The 15,030-nt window shown below is 42.8% G+C and overlaps 1 protein-coding gene across 4 annotated transcripts in view; it reads right to left on the bottom strand.

Annotated features, from left to right (window-relative positions):
- Positions 1-14,874, bottom strand: part of plcb1 (phospholipase C beta 1) — a 79,329-nt gene extending 64,455 nt beyond the window's left edge. For all 4 annotated transcript variants that reach the window (XR_009709556.1, XM_061254493.1, XM_061254501.1 and 1 more), the window contains exons 1-2: positions 14,557-14,874; positions 8,887-8,964 (exon numbers count right to left, since the gene is read on the bottom strand). Coding sequence is in view for 3 of the 4 variants with exons in the window: in XM_061254493.1 (XP_061110477.1) it covers positions 8,887-8,964; positions 14,557-14,655 (177 nt within the window). In the remaining variant the exon portion in view is untranslated. The remainder of the gene's footprint in view (positions 1-8,886; positions 8,965-14,556) is intronic.
- Positions 14,875-15,030: the final 156 nt, after the last annotated feature.

The raw sequence follows: 15,030 nt of genomic DNA, 5'->3' as shown, positions 1-15,030 counted from the left end.
GAAATAAAGGTACAAAAAGTACCAATGCTTACTGTAGATACTTTCAGGGTACATTTGGGAGATCTGATCCCACCGTGACTTTATTTCAGAGAGCATACAATATAATAGATTGCCAAAGATTTCTGTGGTCAAATCAACGACAAAGACAAAGTCTTTCCGCTGACTTGCAGTCTATCCTGTGATTCCATGGGTAACCAGCTGTCAGAAAAGTCTCTAATCGAGTGAGAAAAGCCTATCACTCAATAAGTGCAATTTATCTCCACAACTTACGGTGTCACTTAGCAAAGCCAAGCCCACCAAATTAGATTAGCTCAGTTAGGCAAGGCCTCCTAGCCTTCTCTGCATCCCCTCTGCATTAATGGAGTCATGTAGGAGGATGACAAATTACCTTGCTGTCAGGAGCTATTACTTTTCCTGTGCAAGTGCGCATTCGCCCCACTGACGCTGCAGTCTGTGCGTCTGAGACTAAAGAGGAGAGTCAGGCCCTCCTGCCAAGCTGTCAGTCCATGAACAGCACCCCGGTGTACTGTGCATTAAAGCTCCGCCCCCCACGTTATTTCATCACTGCATTCATGAATAGACTGGTGGCCTGATGTGACATTCTACAGTTATGACAACAAACAGTGAAAGAGACTGGCAGAGAGACAGCTCGACAGATAGATACACAAATAGACAGACAGACAGACAGACAGACAGACAGATAGATAGATAGATAGATAGATAGATAGATAGATAGATAGATAGATAGATAGATAGATAGATAGATAGGTAAATAGATACACTCATTGAGCACTTTATTAGGTATTTCATTTTTTTACTTATTTGGTCTTCAGTTCCTGTAGCCTATCCGCTTAGAGGTTTGACGTGTTGTGTGTTCAGAGATGCATAATCTAGAGACTGTTGTGCATGAAAATCCCATGAGATCAGCAGTTTCTGAGATACTCAAAATACCATGTCTGGCACCAACAATCATTGCACGTGTCATTTCTTCCCCATTCTGACATTTGGTCAGAACAACAGCTGAACCTCTTGACCATGTCTGCATGAGTTTATGCATTTAGTTGCTGCCACATGATTGGCTGTTTTGCATTAACAAGCTAGTGTACAGGTCTACCTGATAAAGTGCTCACTGAGTGTCGATAGATAGATAGATAGATAGATAGATAGATAGATAGATAGATAGATAAACAGATAGACAGCCTACAATTTCAGCAGCATGCGAACAGGATCGAAAAAAGTAGTTCCCTATTGTTTTCTCTCAAGAAAAATCCATAAATGTGGCAGACTGATCCCACCATTTCAGAATGTCCACTTAGTCCTCAGTTCATATCATAGTATCATAGTTATGAACCTGACAAGTGATGTTATACTTTCACAAAGCTAACATTTTATGCAGCCTTCCCACTCTATTAAATTAGACCAAACAGCAAGGCTACCCTTGCCATTATCCTTGGCTGTACATAGTAAATCACTTTAAACGACAGTGCAATGGTTGGTCTTGCTGTTGTCCCTGCCTGCGCATATTAAATAACAGTACCTGCACCCCACAATACCTTTTTCCAGGTATCCAATCATTATAACTAATATTCAATATCCTACTCTCCAGTGGAATAGTGTTGTGTGCTTAAGCCCTCTGTGCAGAGATGCAGCCAGAGCAATCTTATTACTTGCTGTATTAGAGAATGTTGACGCTCCCGTTTACTGCAGGGTGAAACGTCCCGGGTGATTAAGGAAGAAGGACCGGATGACTCTCTGTTTGCCTGCACTGATATGTTCATCATTACCCCTGCCTATTCCCCAGCCCTCTACTAAACCCGGTGTAAAGCGTTCAAGAAAAATGTGCACCCCAATTAAGTCTGAATTCTTCCTTTCAGTTGTTCTCATTGCTTTCCCCCCATGCTGTGACACGCATTTGTTCAATTTGTATTGGATACATCATTCCATAGCTTATGCAACAATAATTCCACAGATATGAAAGACTTGTTTATTCAAAATTACTCTTAACCCTGCTTAGTGGCTGTTTTGGTGTTTGCCATCAAAGGTTGTGCGACTGCCTTGTATGAACAAGCAAAATGAAATCTCAAAATGAGCTGATAATGCACTGTTCCCCCAGCTGTAATCAGCATAAAAAATGGCCACAAGTATTCCCACATGCTTATGATCTATGTTAGCATATATCATGCCAACTATGTAAGATTTAGCAACCCAAACAGACATAGAAGTTGCATTAGATAGCTAGCAAGAGACACCCAGCGACTTTAACATTTTACCTTTTCAAAAATAACTTGTTCCTGGCGAGCTAGCTGTAAGTATTAATCCTCTAAAAACTGTTGCCCCAATCTGAAAATGTACTAGTTCCCTTTTCCCCAAGATGTTGTGATAAAAATCACCTTCAGTTTTGACATTTTTGTTTTTTTCATATTGATTTGGCATGAATGACTCCACTTTAGGAAATGGTGCCCAAGGGTATAGCTTTCACCTTTCAGAAGCGCTGCGAAGGAATATCTCCCAGCTGCTTGGAGAGGTTAATATAACAGGTACTTTAACAGCACGCACATTTCTTGCCAGCATCCGTTCAGTTGGTGAGTGTGGTTAATTGTTCTGCGGCAACACTCTCCTCTATTCTGTAGGTCATTCAGACTAAAACATTAGAGACATGCCCTAAAGGCAGGATCTGACAGAAAGGGAGAGTCGGTTTGATATATCGGTCTGAAAACAGGATGGAAAATGACATGTCCGCTTGCAAAATATGCCAAATATTCCTTTGTGAAGACATCAATATTTGCGACATTTGCCTGTTGGCTTTTTGCTGGCAGCTCTCTCTCTCTCTCTCTCTCTCCCTCTCTCTCTATCTCTCTCCTCCACTCTCTCTCTATCTCTCTCTCTTCCCCACATTCTGCAGTGAGGGACATCACTCACTAGCTCTGATCTGACATTAGTTCAGCTGGATCTGCTGTCAGAGGGGACAGATGGCAGCAATCTTATCTCAATGAACTTTGCATTGAGGCATAATGACTATGACAGTTTGCATTGCATATGTTTCTAGGTGAAGACAGGTGCCCTAATCAATGACACACAGCTGGCAGGCCACAGCTTGTCATTCCCAACCTTTAGGTTCTGTCAGTTCCTGCCTCAACACCAACATGGCGCCCCTAGTGGTCTTTCAGGGGATCTCCACAGTGGATTTGTGTGTGAGGCACAATGCAAATGTTCATGACTGGTTGATAATTCAGCACTGGGAGTATTCTGAATGACTGCATTATGTGGAGTCACCATGCACACTTACATAGCTAGATAGGCAAGGGGCTAATTTTGTATGAAAACTTTCACTTTGTAGTATCACTGAGAGATTGAACATTATAGAGATTGTCAGAATAGAGAGTGTCTCTTGCACTTGCTCCCAGGCTCAAGTTTAAATCAGAGTGTCTCTGATGACTCCATGCAATCACCAGCAGCTCATACAAAACCCTAACTAGGTGACACATGGCCAATGGCAGTGCCAGCTGGGCCCATGGACAAGCGCTGGCACTTGCACATGCGCACACACACACACACACGCATGCACACACATACGCACACGCACACTCACACACACAAACACACGCACACACTTCCACAAGAGATGCCCATTCACACACAGACAATCTCTGTCTTTCTCTTTTTCATGCACACACACATTGATATGCCTTTCAGACACAAAATCTGGGGTTGACACAGGATATTAAACATGGGTTAAACCCCCATTTGACCCATTCACACCACACAGGTAAGTACCAGATCCTCCCCATTCACAGACCCAGCCCCACAGATTTACTTCTGTATATGTTCAGTTTTTTTCCTGTTAATAAGTACAGCTTGGAAGCCAGCTGGCTAGCAGATACATACATAGTACACTGTAGTTTTCAATTACACTTGCTCAATCCAGTATGTTATCTTGCTAATGCTTTGTAAAAACCATGTCACATTTGAAGTAATGTGGCCTACTATTTGTTGTCCTATTATTTGTATTTTTTCACCGTTACAAATTTACAATACCTGTGACAACTGAGCTATCTTTTTGTGTAAATCTATGCAATACAAAAATGAATCATGCTAGCGAAAAAATGAAGGTAATTCCTTAGGAGTCCGGTTCTGATAAATTTACATGAATACCATCATTTATATAAACATTTCGGAACATCATTTCAGCATAAGGGCAGTTCTAAGACTTGGAGCACCAATTTAGGAAATTTGTGGCAGTAACAAACATGACGTTGAAATTTGACATGAATTTTGAGGGTCAATCAGCTGACCATGCTGCGTAGAGTAACCCCTGTCCCCCCTTTCAAACTGCAGGGCCGCAGACCAGGGTTAGACAATGTGTGTTGACCCTTTCACACCAACGGCTAACGCAGGACTTGTTGCTTCCGGGTAAAAGGTTACAGACTCTCATGTACCCACAAAAATACCTGTCCACACAAACATGTACACTGTCTCAAAAACTATCACACACACTCCTACACACACACATATCCACACAGATGCACAAATTCATACACACATATTTCCGCAGAGAGCCCATGCATGTCCACTGAATGCATGTCAGCACGGGTATAATTATATAGCATGACACAAACACACTGATAGATATCACCGTCATCATGATACAAACACACTTGAAACTGAATAGTCATTTAGGGTAAAAATGAACGAGACCTGTTTGTTCAGGTAAAACAATTCAGCATTAGCTTTAGCTCCCTGTCTGCTGATGTGCTGTCAGATTCAGGCCTCATCATTCCCCTTCAGTCCATTGGGGTGGGCCAGAAGGAGACAGTGATTTGATCAGCCCAATTCTCTGTCTGCCTTGGCCGGATCCCTTCATTCTAAGCAAAACTGTCACTGTCAGCTACAGGCATGACATCAGATGGGTAAGCCAGCAGTCAGGGGCAAATTAAGCACAGAGTGCACTGTCTCTGGTGGAAAGAGCCTGTACACCTAACAGAGAGGCAGCTTCCATTAAGCAAAGACGAGTCTAACTGAAAACCAGCTTAAGTTGACCTCCTAAGACTGGGAAATTCCTTTTCGTCCCCTATAGGGGACATGTGTCTCTAGTCTTAATCTCAAGAAACATATATTCTACTATGCTGAAACATACACTACTAGGGCCACTTAAAAGAATATGTATTAATACAGTAAAATTAATGAAATATTGTTTTAAATGTTTTCACTGCAACCTGTTTTTGTCATACTAGAATTAAGTCAAAACGTAAAAAAATGTAAATAGCTGGACTCAGGAGGGAAACCAGTTTAACTGCAGTCTGTTTTTTGTACATAAACTAAATCTATCACAGGACCAGTGTACCTCTGTGTTTCACCTATCACTGTACAGGGCTGGCGGGCCATCAGACCAGTGAGAACATCTGCCAGGCCCACAATTATTATTTTTCTAAATGTTAAAAATAACACTAAATACCTATTCATTAGGAGATCATTAAGTGGTTGTGCTTGTGAGCCTCTGTGTGGCATTGTTCTAAAACGTGAGTCAACCTCCGTGTCATTTCATGGAAAACTTGACACAATGAGAGTGCCGCTGCTATCGGCGTCTCTCACCGTTCCCGCGGTACTAGATTGGGACCGTGTGGGCAGCAATGGGTAATAATGACACGGGTGAAGAGTGTATTACCACGCAGGTCCTAGAGAGTGTTCTTGATCTGTAGAACAGTAGACATATTCTTCTCAATAGAAAGTATTCTTTAGTCATTCACATCAGTGGTCTTCCATGGTCTACCAGGTTGTTTGCTATTGCAGAGCTCACCAGTGTGTTCTTGCTTTTTAACAATGTACCAAACAGTTTTAACACACCAAATGTTTTTGTTTTTGGCTGTCGCTGATCAATTTATTCCGATGATGAAGACTCATGATGGTCTGCTTTACAGGTTTTGACATTTCTTTGGTCCTCATATTGAAAGATAACAGCAAGACTCCAGCAAATGTCATAGTCTTGACCTATTGTTAGCTTTCTTGTGCATGAACTAGTGATCCAAGGACACCCAACTAGCCAATAAATAACTGAGCAGTCAATTGTCCAATTACTTTTGGTCCCATGAAATGTAAGGACTATGAAAAAAAAAAAAGGGGATTCAATTCCTACAGAGATCACCCTCAATTAAAGCTTGCACTATCATTGTTTCAATTAAAATCCAGAACCAAAACAGTAGCCTTTGTGCCACTCCAAATACTCACAGCCTGTCTCAGACGTGTAAATATGTTTTATACATATATATATATATACACTCAGTGAGCACTATTAGGTATAGGTCTAAGTTTGTAGACTTATTGGCCTATCCACTTAGAGGTTTGACACATTGTGTGTTCAGAGACTCTTCTGCATACCACTGTTGTAATGTGTGGTTACTGTCAATTTCCTGTCAGCATTGACCACTCTGACCTCTCTCATTAACAATATATTTTTGCCCGCAGAACTGCTGCTCACTGGTTGTTTTTTCTTTTTCGCACCATTCTCTGCCAACTTTTCAGACTGTTGTGTGTGAAAATCACAGGAGATCAGCAGTTTCTGAGATACTCAAACCACCCTGTCTAGCACCAACATCATTCCATGGTCAAAGTTACTTAGATCTTACTTCTGACATTTGGTCTTATGACTGATGCCTATCACTCAGCTGGAGTATAGCATAGGAGAATTTAGCAGTTCAGAGGCATGAGTAAATATGTGAGCGTCCAATAGAGAATCTTAGATTACCCTTGGAGTGTAATTAGAACCTTGGCTGGGGACCTTGGTCTTTAGCTCAGTGTGCTAATCTTATCTCTTGCTGCACAAAGCATATTGGAAACTTTATGTGTGTCCTTTAGAACAGGTTTGATGAAGCAACCTGCTGACTTTCTTGGTGTTTTGCCATCTTCACTGTCCAGTGCAGATGATAAATGGACTGCATTTATATAGCGCTTTTATCTAAAGATGCCTCTCATTCAATTCACACACACTCACACACCAACAGTAATAGGCCATACAAGGCACCAACCAGCTCATCGGGAGAGATTCGGAGGTTAGGTGCCCTGCTTAGGGACACTCAGACACTTACCTCCTGAGCTATTGATACCCCAGAAGTACAGCTCTATACAGGAAAAGTGCTTTGCGAAACAGGATAGTCCAGTGTGCTAAGAATTGTCTTCCAGTCACTCAATTAAGCTGCCAATGTATTAAGACTTTCCTTATAATTGTCAAGTATTTGTTACTACCTCCTGATGACAGTGTTTGACTCAAGCATAAGCAATTCAAACCTACAACTTCTAAAATGGCTTCTCTAAAAAATATACCACACATAATTGCATGCCCGTCCCATTGTCAGTAAGCAGTCCTGAAGTGGCCACAGCCATACCACACTGTAGTCTCCTCAAGCTTGCTAAATTCTTGAGGCTAAACTCCTTGACTCGTTGTAGTCATTAAAAATCCAATGGGACTTTTATAATGTACTATGGTACAAAAAAATCCTGGTATGCAGGTAATTTCCCATAAAAACATCTCTCTACACTTAATCATCCTTCTAGGCTACATCTGCTCAGCACTTACATTCCCCACATGCTTTGATTGATTCCCAAGGTCATCATTTCAAATGAGAGTTGAATTGATCCATACAAGTAAAGATGCTTTTTTAAAAGTCGCAAAAAAATCTCATCTGTTCCAGCTGACTAAGGAAGCTGAGGAAGGGCCCCTGGCCTGTTTGCGTGAAAGAGATCTACACAGGCCGACACAGATACACACATGTGCTTTGTCATTTATTTTGTTATTGACTCTGCTAGCTCAACCCATACGTATGCAGTGTAATTCTGGTGTATTTCATTGACCTATCGACCTGTCCCCATCAATATTCGCAAAGGCAATCCTTAATTTCCTTACTGGGCAGTGGTATCATTAATTTTAAAAATCATCTAAAAATGAAACTAATCCTGCAAAACTGTGTAATGTGTCCTCACCCTTCTGAAAGATGTGTTTAAAAACCAAATGTGAAAACCCAATATGATGTGAACAATACATGTGAATAAAAACAAAAAAACAAAACATTTTGTAATAGTATCGGTTACAAAATTCACGTTTTACAAGTCACATGTTTTATGTGAAAATTGTAGTTCAGATTTGAAAGTCACACATGAAAATGTGGAATTTAATGCGATTTCATGTCATCACACGTTTTGTTTTGAAAATGTCTAGTGAGATTCTCTTTTCACATGTGGATATTTTAATTCACATGTGAAAAAATGTTTAATTCACATGCCCTTACAAAATATCACGTGAAAATTTGAATTTCACAGGTGATTTTTCATAAGAGCATCTCTGGGTGTGAGAAAAATTTCACTGATTATTAGAGGTCCAGAAGACTTAATTGAAATATCTTAGAGGCGTAGCAGCAGGAGGATTTGATCCCACTGTGAGAAGACCTGAGTATGTTCAACTCTTCTGCCAGGACAGCTTGGTGCCCAGCACGTCAGAAAATACTGTCATGCTGTCACTACTGACATATCAGGAGTGGGTGTATGTCAGTACTGAGCGACTGTGCGTTTGTAGCTGTGTCAGTGCCGACAGACTCGATTATAGCTGTGTCAGCACAGATAAAATGAATGTCTCTGTGTGAATGTGTTGCTGAGTGAGGCTGTGCGGAACTGCGGCTAAGCACGTCTGGGTTTGGAAGTGTTGGAAGTATTTTTAAACGTTTGGCTGTCTGTATGTGTTGTGGAATGTGGGTGTGTGGACGCATTGTTGTTTAATTGTATTATTAGTATTGCCGATGTGATAGTGTTGTGTAATAGTGTTGTATAATGAGAGTTTGTGCAGAGAAATATGCTTGAGTGTGTTAAGGTATTTTTGACGTGCGGTTGTGTACAATGTCTTACCTTATTCTGATCCGTCCAGTACAGGTAGTATCCCTGCGGATCCACTCGTAAGTTCACAGGGGTCACTGCGGAGGAATCCTGCCAACAAAAACAGTGAACAGCTGGGCTTAGAGCACAACAACATCAAGCTCATCAATCAGCCACACTGAACCTATCACACACACACTCAGTCACACCAGCCTCAGCACTCACACTGAATAGCACCACTCGACTGAATTCGAATTTTAGCATTATTCAGGATCGAGAGATTATATCCACCAGCACAATCTTGATGGCTTCCCTAAATGAGCCTGCGCAAGGAGGACAAAGTTAATTAGTTCAAGGTTATCCTTTTATTTTTGAATAGCAGACAAAGACAAATGTGATTACCACTAATTATCTCCAGCCGAGCATTGGACTTCGCAGCTCTCTTTGAATACCGCAATTTGCATCCCGCAGTACAACACAGGGCCGGGTCCAATTTCTTATCCTCACCTTGCATTCAAATGCATCCTTTCTTTTGCTGAATGAAAATGGAGGAGCACTAATCACTACATAAAGGGACTATGTAACTACACCACTGTTTTATGCGCTGTTTCATTCCAGACCCCCTGCAATATACATGCCGCCACAACCTCGCACGTACACGTCAAGAGTACTATTGGGATAGGCCTTTTCAGCTAGTCTTCATAACTACAAATTATGTTCTTGGCAGACTAGGCCTGTATTTACCCATTCATTTCCAGCTGGCCAATTACGTAGCGGTGACCAGTCGTTGCCCCAACATCTGTTCCACCTAGAGGTTTTGGCTTGAAACACCAGAACGTTGCTTCAGGTTCTCCGAAATAAACAAACCTGGAGGACGACGGGTAGCTAATCCTGCTAAGACACCAGGTCCTGGTGCATGGATGCAACCAGCAGGCATCTGCTGTATTCGGAATGTGGCTAAGGTACCTTCATCGGACCAGGAAAGTTGGTGGTTCAAGCCCCAGTGTAGCCACGAGATCCACACAGCTGTTGGGACCTTGATCAAGGTCCTTAACCCTGCATTGCTCCAGAAGGGGGATTGTCCCCGGCTTAGACTAATCACTATTAGTTGCATTGGATAAAAGTGTCTAAGCTAAATAACAAATTATTTCTTTACTATTATTAATGTGCTAGCGCCAAATCAGCCCAGCAGCCTCTCGGGACTAGCAGTAGGGCTGCCCAAGGACGGAGGGCTTCAGTCATGGCGCTATGCCTCGCATGGCGCAGGGAAAACAACTGTTTGTTGATGGACCGCGGAGAAGACAGAAGTGGCTCGCGCTTGGGAGCAGATCACATGGTCCGCTTCGCTCTCGGCCGAGTCGACAGAGACGGATGGAGGAGCAAGGCAGGCCCGCAAAAACAACCGGCCGTTTCAAATTAGGAGGTTTCCTCTCAGGCAGAGGTTCCCAAACTGTAGGTCGGGACCCCATGTTGGGTTGCTCGATTCAAGCCTGAAAATCTTTAAGAAGATAAAATGGCACTTTTGTCTCTGTGAAATGTGAATTTAGGCCACACTGAGGTTGTGGTATATTTGTGGTATATTTCCAGTATAGCCGTGGCTAACGGGTGTTGTTTGGCACAAGATGTGTGTAGGTCGGGTGTTGGGGTCGTGTAAGTTTGTGAACATTCATTTGGGGTCACATCAGAAAAATGTCTGGGAAGCCCTACTCTAAGAACACCTTACTCTCAGAGATGTCTTACATCACATCGACCCTGGCTGCGCATCAGCTCCCAGATCCTGCTGCTTCTCTTTCCCTTCCCTGCTTCCGAACCAGCCAGTACTCCGATTACACGGATAATCTGGAGATGCTGTGTGTGACAGTGCCGGGCAGACTTAGATGTGTCAGCTGGCAGCTATCTGGCTGAAGCAAATAAAACCTCCCGGATTAAATAGACACAGAGCAATAGACAATCCTCTCTTAAACATACTGTACATTTATAAATATAATTTCTTCTTCAGCCTCTTCATTTGTGTGGGCAAAAGGGGATTTGAAGTTTGACTCAGAGATTGCGTAAGCGTTCCACATACGCGCGATTCGGCTTAGGCAGAGGGAAAAAATTCCACCCCAACGGATCGTAGATCCCCCCAAAAAAACACACCGGCAGCTGGAACAAAGCATTCCCCCCGCGCGCAAATCAGATATTGATTGCGGTTTATTTAAATCTCGCTTAAGGAGCTGCCCACGTACAGGGTGATTTAACGCTGGGTGACAGAAAGCATCTTATCCGATGCGATGCGGAGGAAGGCCGGCTTCTCCCCAGTGAAGATCTCGATATTCCGGCAGCCGGAACTAAACGCTGTACCTTCTCTCTCTCCGCATGGATCTGCTATCGACTGTGTTTTATTTTAGATCTAACGAGGAGCTGCCCGCATCCACGCACCGAGTTAACGAGGGGCAGCAGGGAATCGACTTAGCATAGCCGCTGCCGCCCAGGGTTGGACTGGAAAGACAGGGAATTTAAAGTGTAGCAGTTGCCGTAGCAACAGACAAGCATTTTTATTTTTATTCATGGCCACACTCTAAAGTGTCAACATTTTAAACACAGATTATTAGGGAGTCAGCAGGGTGTACATGCTTTGATGAGAACCTCTAAGGGGGTTTACGGGTTTATGGATGTGGAAATTTCTAAATGCAATCTCTTTAGAGCAGTTTTATGGCCGGGAGTATGAAAACGACCCCCCCCCCCCCCCACTCCCCACCTTGAGCAGGACATGACCGCAATGTGACCGCCTCCGTCTTGAAAGCTGAACACGACCGTAATATAACTGTTGTCCTCTCGCAGCTAAGCACAAATGCAATGCCACCGCCTACCCTCACTGAACAGAAAGCAACCGCAGCGCTGTTTGCTACCCTCTCTGAGTTGAACACAACTCCGCCTCTTGGCAGAACATGGCCGCAACGGCACTGCGGCCCTCTCTGTGCTGAACACGACCAGAAGAAACCACATCCCCCTCTGAACTGAAAACTAGCACCAAAAGAAGTGCCCCTCTCTCAGCTGAACACCACCGCAGCTCCACCATTGCCCTCTCTTACCTTAACACAACCACAAAATTACTACATCCATCTCAGAGCTAAGCTCAACCACATCGCCCAAGCTTCCCTCTCAAAGCTGAGTATGACTGCAGGACAACTGCCTCCCTCACTCTGAGATGAACATGACCACAACCACAACCTACCTCTGTGCTCAACTCAACCACACTTTATGGAGACATCACATTAGCAATGCACAAAGGAAACAAAAGCAATCCGTGACATACAGAAGTGCCAGCAGACAGCATATGCCAGTAATGAGCTTTCCTGTTGTATGCATAGTGGTACGGTATTGTTAGGATATGGCTTAGGTCCCTCAACATATCACTTATCTAATCAGAAAGCTTAACTTAAAACCTAATCAAGACAATCCGATAACCTGATTAAGTGAGAGTCAAATGCTGAAGCAGTCAGAAATCTCAGTGCACACACATGACCCATTTACCTCTTTTCCCCTTGTCGAAGACGACATTTTCAATATCAACATTTTCAATATCAATATAAAAAAATGGATTCTACTTTCTCCTCTCATACATAAAATTACATTACTTTTATTTTCTATGTGAAGTCTTGTCATTCATCTTTGTAACTATCACTGCAGTATGGTTACAAACCAGCACTAGTGCAAGTCAGCAAATTCTGTGAAAGTGAAATGCAATGTGCTCTAAATTATCGCATATATAAATACATGCCACAAAGCATATTTCATACCCTTTTTGGCTACAGTAGCTGTGCATTATACTGTGCAGTCTATCGCCAATCCATGGTGATCATTTATCATGTAATATGTGACTTTTTAATGCTTCTGCTGCATTGGGACCACACTGCACTGGTTCCCTGAACTCCCTTTATCTCCAGTACTCTGGTGCATTCTAATCACACAGAAATGGAGTACAACAGGATAGCAATATGCAGTGTAATAGTACTTTGTAACAAAATTAAACAAATGTATGACAAATCGATATGCATGCAATTAATACTAATACATTTTGACCAAAATTCACATGCACACAACATTTTTAACCGCATGTCCAACATGTCAACCCTGAATCATTTTCCCTCTTAATTTCCATGTCATATTGCATCCGAGGTTTTATGTGGTACCAGATGAATGGGTTCTGTTCTGAAACAGCCCAGCTCTTGTCCGTGCAGATAATTAATCTGGGGGCTAGATGCAATTATTCTATATGCAAGCAGGATTTCCATAAATTTCAGACGTGTCCCATCTCTAGAAAATAACTACACGTACCCTCACAGGTCTGTTTTAATTTTCGGACAAACGTTGATAGCTTTAATGCTTGTAAACGGTACAGATTTCGCAGCAGCTGAACTTATCTACCCCGGTGACTGAAAGCAAGACAGCCAGAATATTGTATCAAAAAATAGCCTAAGCGAGTCTGCCCGGCACGTGCATGGTATCGAGTGCATAACCGTAAAAGGAGACTACATGCAGGTCGAGAGCTATGTATTCATCTAGCTAAGTAAACTGAGAGGTGATGGTGTCGATGTGAAAAACTATTTTTCCTAGTAGCCACGGCCAGACGCTGCGATTTTTCAGCGGCGCAAACTTGGCCAAAAACTCACTAACACGAGACCCTACAGGTGGACGAAAGGAAGATGTTTTTTCAATCCACTTACGTCGACACATTGTTTTAGGCTAATCAGGCTACAACACATATATCAAGACTGCATGTGTACCAGCAGCCCAGATCATTAGACATATCTGAATTTGAATGTTAAATCGAACCACTTATCACAGCTTCGCACAAGGCACCTCGTTTCTCTGGATTATTTGTTTTCTTTGTGGACACTGCAGCAGTCCACAAACACGTTTTGATGCACAATGGACAAACCATCAATTAGTTGTATCTGGCTGTCACTGATCTTCAGAAATAGGTTTCCGGTTGTCAGTCGCCATTGAATGGTATTATCGGCTACATACGAAGTCATTGGTCACGGGCACATCTGCTTTCAAATAGTATTGAACGGAATATGGAGCAAATGCAGCGCGCAAGATGAATTCCATGGTATTTTCAGTTGGATGCGATGAAAAGTTAAGGCAGTAACGTTATGAGACATCCAGGTAGTGGATGTTGTTGACAACGGTCAGACGTTAAGTGATTATTGTCTACGGATAATTTATAACTACAGTACACTGAGCATCGTCGACATTATTTAAAAGCGGACATATACGACAATAGGCTACTACTTAACATTAGGATGCTATACGTAGGCCCGTAACAGATTTTACAGCCAGTCTGAGATTACTTAATTTCGTTAAAACAACGCAACACGTGGACTTAACCTTCGTAAATATTCAATGTGGCATCACCCAATTGTATACCATTTCTTATGAGGCTCCCTGACATAGCCTATAGGGTAGTATACCAATTTCCTATAGATTTCCTTTCTGTCATTGTGCATAGGCACCAAACGATGTAGCGTACGGCTCCGCTCGTTGCAAAACTGACTTTTAATAACCGGGTAGGCCTAATTGAAACAATTATTTATTTCATCCGTCCACCTTGGCGGTACTTATTTCCCGCACCAGTTGTAGTCTTTGTCACGGGAACCTTCCCCCAAACAGAAGAAATACGCGCGGCGGAGAACCCGCGTGTCCGCGTATACTTACATCATCCCATCTCATGAACCTGCTGCCTTTCTTCAGACTCTCCGGAACGGAGACGGGTTCGAGCTGCAGTGCGTGAACTCCGGGCTGTGCTCCAGCCATTTACACATTTATTTCCAAGACAGGGGTTAAAAAGAGTAAAATAGTAAATATTTTCTTTGCTTTAAAACCCCTAAGAGGAGGCTCTTGGGGATGGAGTAGCCTACAGAGTGGTGGTCGATTGATATCAATTTTGCAATCGCCTCATCCTTCCCCGACGAAGGACACAGAGACGTAAAGACAGAACGAAAGCAGCGATGCGGCTCGCGACAGAGCGGTGGATGAAGGCTGACAGGATAGAATGGAGTAGAGCAGAATGAGGGGGCTCTCCGCACTGACTTCCCACAGCGATCGATGCATGCATGGGCAACCAGCTTATTAGAAACTAGCGCCTCCTAGTGTTTATGTAAGTGCCAAATCGGGCAATACAATATCAAT

This window comes from Conger conger, chromosome 1 (assembly GCF_963514075.1).
Source record: "Conger conger chromosome 1, fConCon1.1, whole genome shotgun sequence".
NCBI lineage: Eukaryota > Metazoa > Chordata > Actinopteri > Anguilliformes > Congridae > Conger > Conger conger.
Note: the sequence above shows the minus strand (reverse complement) of the source record. Positions and strands in the feature narration are given on the sequence as shown.